This window comes from Platichthys flesus, chromosome 11, assembly GCF_949316205.1.
Source record: "Platichthys flesus chromosome 11, fPlaFle2.1, whole genome shotgun sequence".
Classification (NCBI taxonomy): Eukaryota; Metazoa; Chordata; class Actinopteri; order Pleuronectiformes; family Pleuronectidae; genus Platichthys; species Platichthys flesus.
Window position 1 is genome coordinate 17,303,288 of NC_084955.1, and position 21,189 is coordinate 17,324,476.

The following is a 21,189-nucleotide window of genomic DNA, read 5'->3' on the forward strand; positions in this document are numbered from 1 at the left end:
CTCCCAGATACACACATGCACTTTACATAGGCTCCATGAGTCAGTGGGTGCGCGCTCCAGCTCTCTACTGTTTGCTCCCTGGCTCGCATTATCTCCCTGCCTCCCTTCCCCCACTCACTTTCAGTGACACAGAAAAACTAACGCCGCCCCTTCCCTCTTTGCTCGCTTGCTTCTGCCCCCCTTTCTCCACTGGCAGACAAACACCATACCCTTTCTACTCTTTCTTGCAGAGTTTCACCATTTTCTCCCCAATTTGCATTTTTCATTTGACAGAGCACTCCGGTAGCATCTCCATCAGCACGCTCCCATCACCTCCATGTGGTTCCATGTCCCCCTCTGCCTCCCTGTCATTGAATCACAGTTGATGCTTCTCTGCAGCCTCCACTGAAAAACTGGTTTTGCCTACAAATCCACTGCATGCCGTGTTTCCCCCCCTCTCTGTTCATTGTTCACTCCATCACTCTCCCTCCCTCCTCTTTCCTCTCAGCATCCCTCCCTGGGAACCCACTTTTTTTTTTGTCCTCAGTATTTCATGTTGCTTTTCCCTGCATCTCCCCCTCCCCGTGTTCATCTGTGTCGCTCTCTTTCGCTTCTCTTCCTCTGATTTCATGTGCATCTCTGCTTCACGTCAGCTCGTGACACATTTCACCCTAATGGGGCTGTTGTAGGCAGGAGTTCACTATTTTTGCATCCAACATGTGAGTGAATTTTTCAATGATTCTTTTCACTATTATTCAGTGCACACAGTCGGCCGGCAGTTCTTTCTGCTCCTCTCAGTAATGTGGTCAGGGCTCAGTTTGGTAGTCTGGAGAGAGATTGGTCAGGCTGATGGGAGTGTGTGTGGTTGATGGTGGGGGTCGGTGCCTCTTGTATCTCAGTATGAAGCGAGTGAAGGGTTAGAACCCGCTAATCCCTGTTAACATAATAATTATCTTTAGGCAAAATCGTGTCGCCGACGTGTTGTGGAGGCGCTTTGGCATTAAGTTACGAAGAGCTTCAATGCAATGATAAAGACTCCCTCAGGGGTGTCTCCTCAATCTTAATCCCCCCCCCCCCCTCTCTCTCTCTCTCGCTCTCTCTCTCTCTCTCTCTCTCTCTCTCTCTCTCTCTCTCTCTCTCTCTCCCTCTCTCGTTTTCACTGAGAGCTCCTCTCCCATCCATCAACACAAGCACCTCTCCACTGTCACCAGACAACCATACAATTATCGGCAATTTTAATTTTTTTAAATACTTGCAAGAATTATTGGCTTATTTTTTTTTCACCCCTCTCTTATTTCCAAGTTGACATTTCATTGGCTTGTCCCCGGGCCATTTTTTCAGGATGGTATTTTTTCAGGAGCACCAGGCGGTGATGGCTGGCAGTTTACCTCTTTGAGTGGGTAAATATTTCACGCACACCGGCGAAGAGAAGAGACAGAAGGAGAGAGAGAAAGCCCCCGACACCAGCGACAGAAGGTAAGAGGCTGATCTCTGTTTTCCAGTGTGGCTCAGTTGCCGTAAGTGGTCGCACAGATTGATGGACGAGGCTGTGATGTTTTGATTGCATCCGATAATTTCCCACCCAGTTGCTCTTTCATCTGGCTTTTATTTCTCCCAGAATCTTTAATCTGCAGGATAATTTAATATTTAATTCCGTATGGGATTTTCCAGCTCCGGTCATTAGTGTGGAGGCATTTTATTGTCGCCGTCAACTTCTCATGCTGGACTCTTGCACACATCAATGCACTGATTTGCTCTGACCTACCGACTAGGAGCTGCACTCACCTTCGCTCAGCTGCACTCACTCTGAGGTTCATTGTTTGAGCTGGACCTTCATCTTTTTTGGGGCAAACGAAGGTGATGTGAAAATTGAATTTGAATTGAGATGTAGTGGCTTCAGCAGACAAAAGGTAATTTGCAAACCCTTCACCGGGATGTAAATTCATTTCTCCTGCTCAATGTAGTGTGTCACGAGGCTGTAATGCTCCTTCATAAATTACAGTCATTAAGGTTGTTGTTAAACGGCTGTTGGACGACCACTCGGAGCTGTCAGGTGAACATGAATAGATTTTATGAGACAAACTGCAAATGTGCATCATTTCAGCAGCAAAATAGCGACACCATTTATTCCCTGTGATGCACATAGTTGTATTCTCTTAAAAAAAGATTAAGGTGATGAAGATTTTTCTTTTTTTCATATCCTAAATTCAGCTGACACCAATGCTCCAGCCTCTTTCGCTGCCTCACAAAATGGCTCTTTTCTTTACATTCAGACATCATGGAGTCTCATATCATGCAAGGACTTTCCATTCTCCGTGTTGTCTGAGCTCGGTGCAAACAGAATTATCCTCCTGCTCGGTTTTCCAATTCATGGCTCATGGTCGCGTGAGCTTCCTTTATTTTTTTTTTCTCCTCTTCCTTTTCTCTCCACCGACTGAGCTCTAACTCACGTTTTGTCCGCCGCCAGTTATGCAATGGTAACAGGCATGATAACAAGCGTGCAGGGAGGCATCACGTCAACTTGAGGCTTCCTATCTGTGACAGTTGCTGAGTAACTGCTGCTCCAGGACCGTGAACCCCCCCCCCCCCCCCCCTTCACTTTCAGCAGGTTGCCTCATTAACCTTCGGCGGGGTTGCATGATAATCTGCACCTGAACTCTGACCTTGTGTCTGTCGTCACTTTGTATTTCCTCACTTGTTCACTTGGAGTGAGTGAATATTGTGCAAGAAGTGACTTCACAGTTGGACCTGGTGACAGAGCTGCTGGTTATTTGTGTTTCTTTATCTGTACTGGTTTGATAGCAGGTTTTAATATGATGCGTTCTGCTTGTGTCACCTCTCGTTTGCGTCAGAGGGAAAATCATTATTAGCACATTGTCGTCATCCGTCAAGGGAAATGCTTTTTCATATTGACCCACATTGTTGGCGGTGGTTAACACAACAGGTACACTGATTCTCCTTTTCAAGAATAAGCCTTTACTCAGCTTTTTAAGAACATTTCCCCTTTTTATAACCTAATAAATTTAGCGAATAATACATTCTATCTAATAATTCACTTAAGGCCAGAGTCCTGAGTCTGTTTACTCTGCTGATGGAGGATAGATGTAGCTATCAGTGTGCGTGAACCATTATGTTCAGCTTTAATAAGGGAAAGTGAGTGTTGGCAATGATTCGATTTGTGACACTTGGGCTACTGGAACCATTAAGGTGAACAGACTTATTGTAATGGGCTCAGAGCTGCCCTGTCTGGCCTGGGGCCGAAGTGTTAACTTGTTCTGGGGCACCTCCGGCCCGCCATATGAATGGGGGAAATTGTGTTGTACTGAAATCGACATGCGGCTCGATCTAAACTTTCATCTTGCACAGTGCTCAACACAGTAATGCAGTGGATTGTGACCCTGAATCAATGGGAGGGGAAAGCCTCACTGGGGTCCAATACTGTGCTGATTGAAAGCTGTGCTGAAAACACAGCAGCTGCATTTGAAGATAATAAAATCCTACACGAGTATTGAATTCAGAATCCATTCGACATGTTTGACTCAAATGCAGAACTGTATCTGTCTGTATTGAGTTGCGAAACCTATTATATTTAAGCATCAGTGCTGTTGTTGTTGTGAATGGACGTCTCTGTGCTCTGGACTTAAAACGCCTCTTTCTTTAGGAGTAAAGCTCTGAATCGGGACGGCCAGTATCAGAAGCCGACCAGCCTCTGTCTTACCCCCTGTTCTCCCTCGGCTCTGTCATTGTAATGAGGATTCCACTGTGTGTTTTGGCTAACCGGATTTGCCCTTTGTATTTACCCTACTTTCTCCCTCTTGGTCGGCCATAAGTAAGAGCTGCTGAGCACTAAACGGAGGCTGGTGAAGGAGTTAAATACAGACTCATATATATTCTACCACTGGAACACTTCAAAGAACCCCTGTATATTCCCATATATATGTTCCAGCCCTTATAGCACATACCATGTTTTATAAGGTTAAGGTCGGTGAAAAAACAGCCACGTTTTATTATGTAATAGGTTTTACATGTGCTCAAGGCAAAACGCAACAAGCCATAACTTACCATTATTTGTTTTTAATAGCATCAATCTGTTTATTGTTTTTTTGGGGGAACCAACCTTTAAATCATTTGTGCAGTTAAATGTCAAACATAGCAGTTCTCTATCCAGAAGACAAATGTTTTATTTTGTCTGCAAAAACCCAAAACCTGAATATATTCAATTTAAGATGATTTTAAATGTGCGAGTTGGTGAAATTTGAACATTTGAACAGTTATAACTGGTAACTGGCAGATTTATTTGTGGTTGCTTGATTAAATGTCTAAACTGATTAACATATGATTAAGGTCAATGTTAATTTTCAGCCACTGGATTAGTCAACAAATCGTTAGGGCTCTGAACACATCAGATACAAACAACAAAAGAAGATTCACGTGTGTATCTGTGAACTGATAACCCGATCCAGTGTTGAACTGAATGTAAATGATTGAGTTTGCCACGAGGAGGCTGGACTCTGCTCATTAGCTGAACCTTGGCACCCACACACCTCCCCTGGGACTGAGGTGTGTGTCTGCACTGATTTATGCTCCTGAGAGTTTGTCTCCAGTAACCATGTCTGACATTTTGATCTGCACCTTGCTCAGGTGATCACTGATCATAAATTGCATCAGAGGAGGAGGGAGGGGGGGGGGGTCACGATGGCAGTCAAGCTCACGCTGACCTCTCTGCCCTCTCGCCTCCTTCACCTCCTCGTTACCTACTTTCCTTCTCCTCTGCTCTTACCTCACATCCTCTGACCCCTCTTCCCTCCCTCCCGCAGGGCGGAGGAGAGAACCAGTGGCAGGAGAAAATGGCTGCCATGACAACGGTGCCCAGCTACAGTCCCTCGCTGTGGGTGCGGGTGTGTCACGCCCTCCCCCGGCTGGACCTCAGCATGCAGATGAGGGACAACCTCTTCATCCCCGACAGCTGGGAGTACCAGCAGGTAACAGACACCTGCCGCGGCCGCTCACATGACACCGTAACCACATGCTGCACTTCACCTGTCGGATCTGAGGCGCCACACTGCATAATGATTACACCATAATAGTTAGAAATGTACGGGGGATACTGGGCTATATTGCTGGGTGAATGGGCAATTTGCTTTACATGGCTCCATCAATTGCTCCATAAATCCCTGAAATTTACAAGAGCACTCTGCAGAGAGATGGGGAGAGCCTGCCGACTCCTGTTTTCATGCCCATTTATTTACTTTGACTATTTACTTGGTTTGAAGATGGCACCAGATCCCTGAGCTGAACTGGTTAATGTTGCTCCTTTGATTTACATGCTTTGATGCATAGTTTCTCAGCTCAGCTTCTGCGCATGCAAATTTGAGACGTTTCATGTGATTCAGACTCAAGGAAAGCGCAAGATTCCTCATGCACTGAGTCCTCCTGCAGGTTAATGTGGTCTGAGCCGGCTCTGAACTGAGCAGCTTCTGCAGCAAAATGTCAGGTCTCTTCCCTCTCCTCCAGCAGGCTCTCATGTAAAACGCTCCAGCTTTAGCCATGTCGCACAGTGCGTGTTTGTGACTTCTCTGTGGTACAGGGACGGAGGGTGTGGGGGGGGGGGGACGCAAATTATCCTGCAGAATAGAAAGACAAAAGAGACTGAAAGTGCTGCGAGAGAGGGAATGAGTAATGCGAGGAGGTTGCTGAACAGAAGACGGGCAGAGAGATGGAGAGAGGGAAGGCACATCGAGTGGGAGTAGGAGTGAGAGAGAGAGAAATAGAGAGAGAGAGAGAGAGAGAGAGAGAGAGAGAGTGGCAGTGAATGTATTTAAGTAGGTCACAGATTATTAATAGAGATTCAGTGGTGTGGATAGAAGGAAAGCGAGTGGAGAGTGGGGGAGAGAAAGAGTGGGAGCGGGCGAGAGCGTGGGGAAAGAGGGATGGGTGGAGGGGAGGGGTTTGGTGAGAACAGGAGGTGAGATGGAGGGAAGGTGGAGGAATGGGAAGTGACAGACGGGCAGATGGATGAAGGATAATACTGTAGTTGTGCGTTGGGGGGAAATGCATTCCAGTGAGGTTGACTTTATGACATGGAGCCCGATCAGAAGTGAAAGTCTGACGTGGCTTAGTGACATTAATATTCACGAGGGTGCACAGACAGATCAGGGATCTAAGGGTTAAACCCCAGAGACGGTCAAGAATCCCGTCAAATGAATAGTGTTAAATTTGTCCCTCTATTTGCAGAGTGCACGTAGAGAGTGAACCTGAATCCCTTGTACCTCCTGCTGCGTTGAATCACACAATGTATGGTCTCATACCTTTTTAATCAGCATCTCCTACTGCTAATGGGGGCGGAACAATAACAAAAGCTGTGGAATTTAACGGGATTAGCTGCTTTTTTACTCTCTCCAATTGCTCATCTCCTCTTGTAAATATGGAATTAAAGTATGATTTTTCACATTCACTGACTCATCCGCTGACTGATCCTCCTCTTCACCACTTCCATTCCAGACTCTGCTGGTTTTGTCCAGTTTATCGGCCATCGCTCTTGTCGTCTCCCTCTTGGTGGTCCTCTCCTTCCTCATACACTACTGCTGCTGCCACCGCGGCGACCGGGGCGAGGGTTCAGAGGAGGAGGAGGAGGATGAAGATGGCAGCACGGGTCACGGTTACAGCGGGAAGAAGGGGAGGGGCATCTGCTGTGTCACGTGGGTGGCCGTGGCATCTGTCACGCTGTGCTGGTGAGGAGGAGGAGTCACATTTCATCATCAACCTCAAAGCTCTTACTTTTTACAACATTACACACAGGTCACCTTCCAGCAGTGATGGAAAGAGTACTCGGATCGTTTACTCACTATAAAATAAGTACGAGTCCTCCAAAATATTAAGTGTAGAAAATAAAAGGACCCCTGTGACTAATACAAAATTTGTAACTTTATCAGCAATGGTTCAATGTAACTTAGACCACCCTTAGAAACCCTTAAAGCCCATGAATAAGAAGTGTCTTGTTAAGGCCCCTTGTCAAATACGATATTTCACAATAAGGGAATATGTTATAAAATACATTTTAGAAAAAAATATATGTTTTTCTTTTCCTCTCCTGCCACATTTATCTTTTATTACCCCCCTCAGATATATATTGCCGATTTTTGGAAGAACTCTGCTGCCTACATAAGTAACCGCTGGAATAACCTGCATACAAAGTAGTTCAATGTAGTTTCATCTTCACCAGCACCAACAACTAAATCATTTATATTTTTACATGTTGATGGATCTGTGTTTCCAATCTATTGCCACATATAATATTATGACTGTCACAGAGGCATTATTATATATATATTTAAGTTTTGAATACAGGACTTTGACTTGTTATGGAGTATTACATAAGAAGCAATTGCGGTTATTCAAAGCCACTTGTCAGTTCTTTATTTACAGTTCTGTGGTTTCCAAACTAAACAAAATAAAAACACAACTTGTGTTTTTATTTTCAACTGCTGTCTGTCTCCCTCAAGTTCCATTCCTTCTGCTAAAATAATCTGCTGCTGGCTGAACATATCATTCATATCCAGTGCACAGCTGTGAGAGTGATATTGATCTCGGCTAGAAATCAAACCAGCTTATTTCCCAAGACGTTGAACCAAATGTTTGTTTTTTGGAGAAACAGTTTGAGACGTTAGAAGGGAAAATGTTTTTGGTGGAACTGGAAACAACTCATAAGTTTCAAATTAAAGAAATTGTGACAAGGAAGGAGAAAAAAATATCAGAAACTACTACTCATACTCTTACTTGAGAGTACATGCAGTAATGTAAAGTAACACGTTAATACTCAAGCAAAGTACAGGTTAGTAAAGTAGAATACTTGAGTAGATTTACTCAGTTTCCACCGCTGCCTTTAAGGTGCAACATCAACAAGGCTGTGATTCACAAGCTGTCACCCACTCCATCATCACCATCATGTGCTTTTGAGACTCTCACACAGTCACCAATGTCATGCACAGGAAAGGACGCCTGGATGACAGCTGATGGTCATGTTGTGTTGCTGTTTACCAACCACAGGCCTGTGGCAACAGAGTGTGTGTTCACTGGTTCCCCATCTATGTGTGTGTGTGTGTGTGTGTTTGTGTGTGTGTGTGTGTGTGTGTGTGTGTGTGTGTGTGTGTGTGTGTGTGTGTGTGTGTGTGTGTGTGTGTGTGTGTGTGTGTGTGTGTGTGTGTGTGTGTTTGTGTGTGTGTGTGTGTGTGTGTGAGAGTAAGGGGGGAATATCTGAGCATGCCCAGTTCAGTATTTTACCCACTTGGAGTCATCCAGTCAGTCCATAGCCTAAGCTCTACTTTAAAGAGAGATGCAGCTTGACGTCTATCGCTCACACTCTAGTAAAGTGTCACGGAGGAGAAGCTCTACTGCATCAGACCTTTTAAATCTACAGCTTAATGCTATAATGCAATTATTGTGCAATGTAATGCTACAGCAGTGCTTGTTATAATATTCTTGTCCATTCCCAGTAATGCATCCAGACTGTGTTGCTGTATCACAGAGCATAATGTACTGGGGAGATGTTTTCAGCCATCATAAGGATGCCATCACATACAGACGGTTGGCTGCTGTGGCTCGTGTCTCCCCCTTATGGACCTTAATGTAATATAATGTAATGTTGTGAAATGTAATGTCGTCCTCTCCTCTGATTCTCAGTGTAAGTGCTCTCTGCTCTGCAGTTGCATGGAAATATTTCATGTGAAACTCTTTTTCCTCCAGACGGTGGCCTTTTGGTCACAAGCACAAAAGCGGTGTGTGTCATTTGTCGACGCAGCCGCATTAGATGGCGTTCCCATTCATCAGCTTGAAACGCAGAGCACACACAGACGCAGACACACACTCCTCTTTCCCCCCTGCTTTCTAATCTGGGTCACATACTTTGTGGGAGATTGGGCCATACCATTCCTCTGGCGTTATAGGGGATTTGATGAACATCTGGCCCGGGCCTTAATCTGAATATTTGAATAACAGAAAGATGTGTAAACACGTCGCTGTGTTTAACATTTCGAATATTTTCCTTGCTGGAGCTTAACTGTCGAGTGCTAAGAGTCAGATCCCCCCCCCCCCCCCCCCCCCTCCTTCCCATGCTCTCCACTGAGGGTGATGCTCATCCCGAGCGCTCATATCACATCCTCACCAGCTCTGTCTCTTTGTGTCACATTCATTTAAAATGTACTTACACACTGAATTAAACATTACATTTATGCCTCTGCTATCTGTTCCTCTACCCCCCCCACACACAATGTTTTCATGTCTTCTCTTTTTTTCTCCTCCCTTTGCAGTGTTGCCATAGGCATCGGTTTCTATGGCAACAGCGAGGCTAATGATGGGATGTATCAGTTGACCTCGTCTCTTCTCACAGCCAATTATACGCTAGCTTCCATCGATCTGCTGGTGAGTGCTGTTCTCCGCAAGTAAAATGTCAAGCTGAAGATCTACCATGCTGTGTGTGTTTGTTTGATTGTGTGTGTGTGTGTGTGCGCGTGTGTGTGCATGTGTGTTTGAGTATGTGTGTGTGGGGGAGAGAGAAAGAGACAGAGACAGAGATGATGTGCTGATGCTTACATGTGGTCTGTAGAGAGAGGAGGGTAATCCGATAAAAACTTTTGCGTTATTGATTTCCCTGATGTGGTCAGACAGTGGTTGGTGTGTCAGACTGCGAAATGTCCTCACACTGTGAAAAACAACACGAGTGAATCTGCTCTGATCCATCGATGGAAACAAAACAATAATCATAACTAAAGCAGGATTTTTAATATGACCCTAGTCAAGCAATAACTAAGACAGGAGAATAGGTCCACATTTAAACCAGTATTCTGAACCTCGGGCTGAGTTGAGTGGATGCTCGTGTGTGAAGGTTTGAGTCCTCCGGCGGTGGTTCAGCTCGATCCTGGTCCTCTGATACATTTCTTCCTCTGTCCTGTCAAATACAGGCCAAAGATATCTTTAAATGAGACAATCATTAAGATCATTCTGCATGTAAACTTAAACTTTTATTAAACTTTAGTTACTGGAGCCATTTCAAGACTGACATTTTCATTTAATTGTATCTAAGTGATCCTTAATATCCCAAGTAGCTAAAACTAAAATTATTTATACAACATAAGTATCTATACATGATATAATTATAAATTAAATAATACGATTTTCTCTGAAAGGGAAACAAAAATAAAACTCAGGTGGAGAACCAAAGGAATTCTGCAGATGGTAGATGAAGTTCATCAGAGAAATCATTGAATATGAAGTCGTCTGCAGTCGATGAGGATGCATGATCTACAACTTTAAACTAAGACCTAACTCTATAGACTGATATTAATATATGGGGATTTTTCATTTTACCCCAAAAGTTTACTTGAAGAACTTTGCAGGACTAGAGTTCTAACTTGTGGTGTAATCTGTGTGGGACATTCAATAAAAAGTTGCTCTACTTTTTCAAACCCACTCTTTGCTGAACTTGACTTCATGAGCATCAACATCCTCTACTTTGTGGTTTCCACGCCACTTTACTCCCCTCACATTCTTCCATCCTCCCATTTCAGATTTCAGACACAATCTCTGGGCTGCAGCTGTCCGTCTCTGGCCCGCTGTCCACAATGGAGGAGCTCTTTACCGGCAGTAAACCCTTCCTGGTGTCCACGCGGAACTGCCGGAGGTTATCTGACAACGTGATCAACCTGCTCTCCTCCATCTCTCTGGCTCAGTCCGGCATTGACGCAGGGATGGCGAATGACAGCGGCGTCAGCGGGGCGTCCATCATACCTCTCACACCGGCACCGCCCTCTGTGGCCCCCACATTGGTGCCCACCAACGGCCTGATGCCCACCCCCTTCTCACCTGGCTGGGCGGCCAACACACTGATGGTCAATGAAGACTACAGGTGAGGCCGCAGTCCACGTGGACAGATTCCCCCATGTGCCAACATTGTGTGTCTAAGTAGAAGACTCAATATGCATCAAATTACATGGTCAATCATTGGTCCAAAATGTTCAATTAATTCCCTCAAAGGTTCAAAGTAAATTCCAGTAAAGCTCAATACGATTTGATGCTAGTTAGAATACAATAGAGACAGTGCTTAATTTGTTATGTGAGCTTTGCAAAAATATCTGAGTTGAGTTCATGCAACAAAAAACTAATTTAATAGTTGGTTCAATAAAATGTCCTTGGAAGTTATTAGGAAACAGCCGACCTCTAAAATGAACCATTTTATTGAATAATTATTTGTATTTGTCCTAGGGTAATGTGTGTATTGGTTTTGCAGAGATTAAACAAAGAAACACTTGATATTAATACTTGAGATTTTGCAATCAGCAAACGATGTGTATTGCTTCACGAAGGACAGCGGACATTGGCAGTAAGGCAAGAACTGTTATTGTTCTTTTGCTGTTTCCAATTTGACATTTATTAGTTTTTCCATATAAAATCTTCCTCTTTCTTGTGGTGATTGTGTAAGACATAATGATCCCTCTTAAAGATGGAGGAAGTTCATTTTTATCTTTTCTTTTTTCTAATGAGACAATCTTTGTTTACGACATTTAGACCTCCACTAACACTCATATCTCAAATCTTACATTTCAAGCATTTACGTAACATCGAGACTATTGACACATCGTTTTACTGGAACATGGGAATTGTCATTTGTTCTGCAGAAGCATGAGAAGGTAAAATAGAGTAGATTTCACACACAGAGGCGTTCGATGGATAACAAACTGTGTGTGTCAGTGCAGCCACACCCCTGCTCTCAGCGCTGCATGAGTCTGAGGAAACTGTCCTCCCCACACTCTCATAAATACTGCATGTTTATTAAGATCCATTTGTTTGGGTAATGCAGTGGAAACTTTTTCATTCCTCAAAACCGACAAAGCGTTCGTGCACGTAATGGCTTGACGGGGATGCTTTTATCTTCCATATCCCATAATGAAAACACTTTAATTGATTAGTAAAAGCCCACGGATGTAGTATATCCTATTTAATGTCAGTGGGTTATAATATAAAAGACCTGCTTCCCATCAACAGACTGCAAACACACAAACCTCCTCCCGACCACACAACTTCCCTGACCTCACAGAGAGGACTTTTGTGTCTGACTCATCTCAAACGTCAAAGGAACAAAAAGATACAAACTAAATCTTCTTCCAGCAGAACACAGGCTGAGATAATGTGATTTGTTTTGTTTGTTTGATAGAAACATAAACAGAGTTTTTTTCAGATCTGCAGTGTTATTAAAGTCTGATTGATAATATTACACATCTCAGCTGTTTTGATTCTGCATGGGTGCTTTTATCAGTGTAGAGTGTAGATGTGTTTACTGTGTCAATGGGGATACCATGTTTTGGCTGGAGTTTGATACTGTACATTAAATCCAGTTATTCCTAAATTCTTACCTAGACATCCCTGAAGACTTCATGTTTCATTCTCCGGCAAAATAGATACTGTACTTCATAACAAAAAAGCTACAGTTGCAGTTTAGCAAAATTGCAATCAGCTATAATAGGTTTCAACTATACCCTCACGGAACCATCTGGTCTGAGATAAAGGAAATCTAAAAACAACTATCACTGTGGGAATAATCTTTACGACAAGTATTTGCTACAATAAGAAAACAAAAGAAAACTATAGACCGTATAGATTAAAGAAAAGTTTAGTTCCTTCTGAATTAATTCCCTGTGGCATAAAATAGCATGAAAGGTAACAACATTTAACCCCTTGGTTTATACATTGGAGTTTGTTTTGTGCATGTGTGTGCACAGTTGTACAATACAAAGCAAAGCAGTGATGTACAAGTTGTAACCATGTTTAATAAAATAAAAATAATCTAAGTCATCAGTTGGTGTGATTAGAAAGCTGTAGAATAAAGTTAAAAGCTGTGGGAGAAAAAAAGCATTGTCTGTTTTCACCAGACAACTGTGTCTCCTGTTGAGAATAACCTTGTGCATGTGTGTTGCATGTGTTTGTTTATCACAGGTGGCTGTCATACGTGTTGCTGCTGCTGCTTGACCTCATAGTGTGTCTGTTCATCCTGCTGGGACTGGCCAAGCAAGCCCGCTGGCTGCTCATCCTGTGAGTACACACTCACACACACACACACACACACACACACAGACACACACACTTGTATCTTCAGACCAACAAACCATACAGCAATTGACTGAGCTGGTGATCACGGTGTCCTCTTGGCTGAAGAGTCTGTGTCGTTCTCCCACAGGATGACCGTGCTGGCATGGCTGGCTCTGTTCCTAAGCTGGGGCTCCCTGGGCCTGGAGACGGCCACTGTAGTGGTGAGTAGACCCAGTGAGGCTGGGATGGTGAGCAGGGCCAGGACTGGAGGGAGGGAGGAAGAGGAAGTGAATAGGGCTGTCATGGGAGGGATTGGAGGACCACAGCTGAGGGAAGAGAGCTTTAAGAGGCTGACCCTTGTGTGTGTGTATGTGTGTGTGTGTGTGTGTGTGTGTGTGTGTGTGTGTGTGTGTGTGTGTGTGTGTGTGTGTGTGTGTGTGTGTGTGAGTGTGTGTGAGTTTGTGTGTGATTTCTGTGCCCATTGTGCCCATTCTGAAAAGCGCTGCCTCCCCAGGAACACTGCAGTCGTGGCAGAAGAACAAAATGGCAGGAAAATGGGGCAGAGATTAAAGATTCAATGTGCGTGTCCATGAGCGCATTTGTGTACAAAGTGTGTTTGTGCGCAAAAGTGCAGGTTTTTCATCTAAGTGTGTTTGAAAGTGTGTGGGCGTTTGGCTCCGAGAAGCAAAGATAGAAGATGAAGAGAGGGGCCTTTCAGCGAGAGTGAGGAAGGGGAGAGGAGGAGCGGGAGAGTGCATCGAGAGAGAGATCGGTTTGAGAGACAGAGTGAGCTAAAGTGAAAGAGAGAGAGAAGGAGAGAGACGGAGAGCGAGAAAGAGAGCGAGAGACCATCAGCTTTCCATCAGCACTGTAAACCTTGCGGCTGCAACTCTTCCCAGGCCCCTTGAGGCCTTGGACAGAGTGGACAAGGAGGCCCAAGTGTGAATGTCATCCTGTTCAAATAAAAATCTCAAACATGTCCTTGGACCACGATCAGCTGAAAGTCCACCAACACCATCAGAGTCCGGACAACGCAGCCTCTTTCAGCACGGTGACATTTATGGAGGACAAAGAACACAGAGAAAAGTTTAATGTCCACTTTCACTGGGGAGTTTGCTGGTGCTCTGTGAAGGGGAGACTGTTTCGGTCTGGGAGTTTAGGGGGTGTGAGTGGGTAAATGGCTGTTTTTCTGCTCCGCTGCACGTTTTTTAAGAGTCCTCTGTGTCATGTGGAGCTGGCGGGAGATGTCCCAAGGCCTGTGGGTCCGGACAGAGCTGCTCTGTCCCTGGTCATTTACGGAGAAACAATGGGCCAGCTGCGAGCCTGCCCGCTCTGTTCTGTCGCAGGCTCTGTCGGCCTCCATCGTGTGGCTCTCGCTCCCTCTCCTGGTGGGGCGACTTCAGCCCGAGTGTGAATCATCGTCCCTCAACTAAATGCTTCCTCTGAAAAAGTAGGCTACAACAACGTATAGGCGGGATTTGGAAAAGGAGGTCAACAGGGATATGGGACAGTGGGGAGTGTATGAGCGATGATCTCATGGAAAGAGGAGCCCAGTTTTATCCAGGACAGAGTGAGGCAGGCTGATCAATAACTGTCACTACACTGTGAGCTGCTGTCAGATACTTGAGGTGGTAAATATGTCAGTCGGTCAGTGTGTCTGCTAACTTTTCCCTTGTGATCATTTTCTCCCACCCTCTCTCTCTCTCTCTCGCTGTCTTTTTCTCCTCTCCTGTCACCCTTCCTCACTCCTCCTGTCACTCTTCTTCATCGCCAGGCTCTCAGTGACTTCTGCACGGACCCAAACACATTTGTCCTCAACTCCACCAACTTCAACACTGGGACCAGCTCAGGTACAGAGTTAACCCCCCGTCCCCCAGTGCCAGAGCAGCAGCACTCTCTGGAAGAGCGAGCTGCCGTGCACTGGATTGTACATATGTCAGCAGAAGTCAATATAATGACAGTTAAATGTTTCTATTGTGCGCTGACGTGTTGTGCGCTTGTGTTTTGTTTGGCCATTCAGATGTGTTGGATTATTACCTGACCTGTGGCAGGCGCATGAACAGTCCATTCCAGCAGGTAACGCCACCATGCTTACACGGAAACCAATGATCTGACTACTGATCATATTCTGACATCACTGCTTCTGATCAGATATTCCATTCATGTTCCTGTTTACATTTTATAGAGAATACTCAGATTATCACTAACGTCAAAGTTATTTCATACTACTTGTTCAAACTGGAACCAAGGACAAGCATGCTCAGGTGTGTTGGTTTGTCAGATGCAGTGAAACTCCAACAGGATGTAATAATGCAATTAAGACATAATGCAACTATACGGTCAGAATATTCCACATGTCTTAATTTACTTATTGCTCATTCAGAAGAGTCTAATTCAGACTATTGGCTTAGTCGTGTCAATTTTGGAACATTGTTGTCCATGTAAATATAGTCAGTCACATGTCAGTCAATCAATTAATCAATCAATCAATAAATTAAAGACATTTCCAACCTCTATGAGGGAAGTACAGTGTCTAACATGAATGGAGAATTGTATCAGTGTTTGAAGCATATATGTAAAAGCAAAATGTCTTATCATATGTCTATACCATGTACAGACCTTTACTGACTCTCTCATCTCACATGAGAGATTTTATGTTAGAGCTGCTCATACATGGTTAAATATAGAAAAATTGTGTGTGTATCTGTATGTCCTGTCCTCCAATAAAGTAAAATTGCAACGCTCTCAGCATATTAATTGTATATTTTTAAGGAAGAAAGCAAAATAAAGGAGTAAAAGTCCACTGGTTGTCGTGTTCAGGTGCTGACCCAGTCTCAGAGGGCGCTGTCAAACATCCACACACACCTCTCCAATCTGGACAGAAACTCTCTCACACAGTTCCCCAAAGCTGAGGTACGTTCCGACTTAAACACGCAATTTCACTCGAAACACAAGATTTTTCTCGCATAATCTCACAAAATGTTTTTGTCACGACAGAAATCCCTGAGGGAGGTTCAACAGATACTCAACTCCACAGAGGGCAACTTCCATCAGCTCGTGGCTCTGCTGAACTGCAGGGGTCTGAATAAGGTATATGAATAATCTATTTTAATCAAAATTATAAATTACCACGCCACTGCTTCTATTTATCATAACTCAATCCTTTTTGATCTGCTCTTCTCTTGTAGGACTACATAGATTCACTGAAAGGCCTGTGCTATGATGGCATGGAGGGATTGCTCTACCTCTCCCTGTACTCCTTCCTCTCTGCTCTGGCCTTCACTGCCATCCTCTGCTCTCTGCCCGGTGCCTGGAGGAGCTTCCCCAGGTGAGAGAGGGACTGTCAATGTGTGTGTTTGTGCATAGGTAGATACACTGATATTAATATATATCACATTTACTGCAATGTATAAACAGAGATAAGTAGGGGATTTCTATTTCCACACTCCACCATGAATTGCCTGCCATAAATTTAGAAGAAATACATTATTTATATCGTATTTATTATATTGTGTTTAATGCCTATTTTTAAGCTCTTTGGTGCTGCAACACAGTAGACTTCCCCGTTGGGAGAATAATGAAGAATTGTCTTATCTTACACGCCTCTATTCATGAAAGCTGGAGGTTCTGCATGTTATATCGTGCTGTTTGGCATATGACGCAGAAGCATACTGATCTAATACTTAGTTGTCCAATTTATCCTTGAAAAATATCAAATGAAACCTAGTGTTTGGGATTGCCGTCTAGCTCAAGTACAATATACTAGTAATATGATAGAATTACATCAAATTGACCCCTAACAGCTGAATGTTGGATTCTCCTTAATCCATTTTCAGACACATTTGCTTTGGACAGTTTAGCACCAGGGGTTTGCAGCAGTAGCTCAGGTCTGTTGTATCTGCAGAGTGTGGATATGAAGCAACTTGTTCCAGATTTGCTGAAATCCACCAGAACCTATTTCGAGTGTCGTCAGCTAACAGCGAGAAAAGGTGGTTTGTGATCGGTGCTGCTTCTGCAGTCTGTGTAGATCGGCAGTTTGATGTTTTCTGTGCTGGAAAATCCGTTTGAAGTCTTCATCTGATGCACGTTTTCTTTGAATGTAAGTGTCTGCCCAATCAAGATGAGAGGACGAGAGAATAAATACAGCTGTATTTTATGATGTATTTTAATTTTAAGAAATAAGTACCATGTAACTATAGTAATGAATACAGCTTGGTATGAAGACACATCATTCCTTTGCTCTCTCTCACATCGCTTTCTCTCTCTTTCCTGGACAATGACAGTGAATCAGAGGAGTACGAAGACTCGGACAGCGAGAGTGAGGACCCCTTCACCTCCCATCAGGCACGTAGACAGACGGCCTCGGGGTCTCAGCGAGGGGCCATGGCCCCCTTCTATAATTACCCGGGGGCCGGGTGGACACCCCCGTTTTCTAGTGCGCCGCCCCTCCCGTGAGTAACACAGACCCACAGACACACAGACAGACAGACAGACAGACAGAACGTCCCAGATGTTACAAGAGGAGGGAGCAAGTTGCCCTTGGATGCAGTTTGTGCTTTTTCTTTTTGAGATCTGCACCTGTGGGCAACTTTAGTAGTGATGCAGGATCAGGGATTGTAAAAGGTCCAGGGTGTAGATTCAATACACAGAGAACACATGAACAACACACAGAGACTGACCGAGAACTGTTGAGATACTTTTGAGCAGACACGTAATCTTTTCATCTTGAAATCTCTAAAAGAGACACATCTCTACTGATGACAGACACAACAGATGTTGGACATAGTGCACACTCATCTGTATATGAACATAGTAGCAGTGCAGTGTAGTCAGCTAGGTTTACATGCTTTTGTCTATATAGGATATATTTATACATATATGTTCCATGTAGGATTAGTCCAAATCCACAGAGCTCATCAGGCTCAGCACATGCATTGCAGACAGACACACAGACAGGTCAATATGGACGTCAGTGTAGGCAGAGAAACAGACACAACTCCAGAGGTCTGTCTGTCTGTCTGTGTGTCTGTCTCTCCGTCTGTCGAGTGTTTCAGGACAGACGATGTAGGCCGCTCGGTCATTTCACGGACTCGTCTCAAATGGCGCCCTGTCTCCGAAAAGGCAGTAGACTACTGCTTGTGTCGTAAACACTCCGGCGCTGTGAGCCTCAGGTTGACTATAGGTAACCCCCACCCCCCCAACCCAGCCCCTCCACGGCCTCCTGCATCGCTCTCATCCGTCTCCTCACTGTGGTGTCCAACATCTCTCAGGTTATTTCTCTGCATCTGTCCTGCTGCTTCTCTCTTCCACGATCCTCCTTGGTTCTCCCACCTCCTCACTCTCTGTTTTCTCATCTTTTTACGTTCTATCCCTTTCTCTCTCTCTTGTCAAAGCTTCCCAGCTTAGTTAGTGCTACCTAATCGTGGACTAGTTAACTTCCTCTTCTATTGCGGCAGATCATCCTGAAACTCCCACATCCAGTATTAACACACACAGACACGACACTGACTCAGAAACTCAGCAGAACAGGAACGATACAGTCCACTCCTCCGAGATGGAGTCTGCTCAGGATTGCTCTAAAAGCTTTCTGGGGTTTATTGTGCAGATAAACAGATTCATTAGGAGAACAAGGTTATGGCAGAAATGGGACTGGTGGGTCACACCCAGCTCTAAATGCATGTAATTGCAGATTATTGTATAAATCCTGCAGTGCATCAGGAGTCGGGAGTGGACTGTACGCCTGCTGCTGCTTGAGCAACAGTGGTGCTACTAGTTAAACTGAGTGCTGTGTATTTCCGCACTATATTTCTAACCACTTTCTCCTTGTTTCCTGTTGCCTATCCTTGGCTCCTGTCACCCCGCGGTTCCCCGCTCCCCTCTGTCTTTCTCGATGTGTCTCGCCCCTGCTCCCTCTCTCCCCTTCATCCTCCATTTCCTCCTTTCCCCCCTCTCTTCTGTCGTTGTCTCTTTCTATCTCTATACAGGACTCCAAACGTTTCCTCCAATGGCAACCCTGGCTATGAGAGCCTACCCTTGACTGAAAGGCAGTCCCCACCCCCCTCTGTGAGTTCCTCTGTACCTTTGGCAGCACTTTATCGCGGCTGTTAGTGCACACGCTCGCTTCAGTAATCAGTATCAGACGGACTAACGTGGTGGTGGTGGGGGGGGGTTCGACCTCGCAGGACCCTGAGAGCTGGCCTTTTGTTCGTTTTTATCACACGAATCAATATGTCCCAAAATATCAACTTGTGTCTTTTCTCTGTCACCCATTAACTTTTGATACTAACATGATTTTGACTTGTATTATCACTATCTGGCCATTTTAAAGAATAAAGGGACCAAAAACTGTTTTAATGAATAAAACAAGAATGGGAGATTTAATTTTTGATCTTAAAAAAGGAAAAAAAGACAGTGTCCCCTTACTGGCTTTTTTCTCAGTTGCATCTCATGGTCCTCCAGATTATGGAGCTACATCCTGTTATCCATTACATGATGACATGTTTTCACATCATTTTCAGTTAAATGATGTAGATACTGACCCTGTAAAACACTGTTGTTATGTCCATGGTGTAACCCTACCTCTCGCCCAAAGCCAGCTGTGATTGGTATAGATGATGGATGGATGTATGGATGGATGGATGGATGGATGGATGGATGGATGGATGGGGTCAGATGGACATAGTTACATCCTTGACAACTGAGCAAACTAAACTGGCTGAGGAACACCATGAGATGTGGTTGCATGCCGGGGGAAAAAAGCTATTCAGCGGACTAAACTGTAACTAGTGACTTTTTGAAGATGGATTGAAGGAGAGTCAGATCAAGTACTTCTACTTCTACTTCTCCCTTGAGTTTGAATTGATAAGTTTTCAAATCTAAATGATTTTCTAATAACATAGTGGTCAGATAGTGAGAGAAAAATGTTCTACGTTCTTTATGTCTGAGATGATGGTGCCTGATTAACTTACATTCTTCTCTTCTTTCTCTATTATTTGTCTCAATTCATCTTTGGACCGTCTCTCGTCGTGTTTTCTGGAAGTACAGTACTCTCCCAGCATGCTGACTGGTTACGGGGGAGGTCAATCACACCCCAACCCCAACCATTCGAGGAACCTGTATTCACGTTGATTATTATTATTACTATTATTTTTGTTAGGAAATGTATAGAAAAAATATGTTTAGTTTTCATATGAATGGACACTTTACTGAAATGAAAAAGAAACTAATCTAAATAAAATGAATGCTAGGTGTGAATTCAAAGTGCGTAACGTCAGTACCACTGAATATTATTATTATTATTATTATTATTATCATTGTTGAAAGCACTTAAAATAAACGGGTCTAACGGGACAGTTGATTGCACCGACAGTGGTGATGCTGGTTTAGGGATGGCTGTGTAAAGAACCAAGTGGTCTTGGTCTAAATTCTTTCCCCTTGTCTGGTCGAACTCTGTGTAAACTGTGAACAGTGGTGAGGCAAGTCAGAAAGGTAATGACGTTACTACGTTGTAGTTTTATATTCTTAAATGTATCAGTACCACCGCTTTTATTTTCAAGTTTTTATATAAATATTGTTGTAGAAAAAAAAAGCACTGGCACGTAGCAACATGACACATTTTTTTCTGTGAATGGTTATGCAGTTCCCTCACTTGGTTCTAATATTTTTTTTATTACTTTTTATAGGTGGCAATTCTGTATTTTCCTTGTATTACCTTATGGTATTCTGTATATCTCACTGTCTATAATATCTGAAAAGTCAAGAAACTTTGCTCTTAAAAAAAAATACATGAGGGCTATCAAGACCCCGTTTTAACGATTGAATGGAGAACTGCCACTCAAGTCCACAGAGTGGAGAACTACAAATCCCATGCAATGACACAAGGTACATAGCAATATGATTCTTGCTACTGGTGCTGCAGTAGCCCTACCGTAACTAGCAATAATAACTATGTATAGCATTGGGCTTCTGAGATCTCTCCAAGATGTTTTGTGTATATATGGTATGGTACGTTGGAGATTTCATTGAATCCCCCTTCTTCGCCAACTGCCCTTGTTAACCCCTTGAATTGAGTTTGTATGGTTATCAATGCTCCTTTTGAATGGCATCCTTTTACACTCAAGAGTCTAATATAAA

At 43.9% G+C, this 21,189-nt stretch overlaps 1 protein-coding gene across 4 annotated transcripts; it reads left to right on the top strand.

Annotated features, from left to right (window-relative positions):
- The first annotated feature begins 538 nt into the window (after window positions 1-538).
- Window positions 539-21,151, top strand: ttyh1 (tweety family member 1). 4 transcript variants are annotated; one of them, XM_062399261.1, is made up of 16 exons: window positions 539-698; window positions 1,321-1,455; window positions 4,797-4,961; window positions 6,481-6,710; window positions 9,285-9,396; window positions 10,542-10,879; window positions 12,964-13,059; window positions 13,205-13,277; window positions 14,831-14,906; window positions 15,077-15,132; window positions 15,877-15,969; window positions 16,054-16,146; window positions 16,245-16,384; window positions 17,340-17,507; window positions 19,041-19,119; window positions 20,101-21,151. In XM_062399261.1, the coding sequence occupies exons 3-16, from the start codon at window positions 4,827-4,829 to the stop codon at window positions 20,182-20,184; spliced, it is 1,773 nt and encodes a 590-aa protein (XP_062255245.1). In that variant the 5' UTR covers window positions 539-698; window positions 1,321-1,455; window positions 4,797-4,826; the 3' UTR covers window positions 20,185-21,151. The 4 variants fall into 4 exon arrangements, with proteins under 4 accessions (XP_062255245.1, XP_062255246.1, XP_062255247.1 ...); XM_062399264.1 differs by lacking the exon at window positions 539-698 and having other exon boundaries at window positions 1,131-1,455; window positions 17,340-17,400; XM_062399262.1 differs by lacking the exons at window positions 539-698; window positions 17,340-17,507 and having other exon boundaries at window positions 1,125-1,455.
- The last annotated feature ends 38 nt before the right edge of the window (window positions 21,152-21,189 follow it).

What these genes read in the sequence shown, in the direction of transcription:
- ttyh1 (XM_062399261.1), top strand. Translation starts at nt 4,827, where the DNA reads ATGGCTGCCATGACAACGGTGCCCAGCTACAGTCCCTCGCTGTGGGTG. An exon ending in GCCCGCTGGCTGCTCATCCT is followed by an intron (nt 13,060 to 13,204) that starts GTGAGTACACAC and finishes GTTCTCCCACAG; the next exon opens with GATGACCGTGCTGGCATGGC. An exon ending in TGAACAGTCCATTCCAGCAG is followed by an intron (nt 15,133 to 15,876) that starts GTAACGCCACCA and finishes TGTCGTGTTCAG; the next exon opens with GTGCTGACCCAGTCTCAGAG.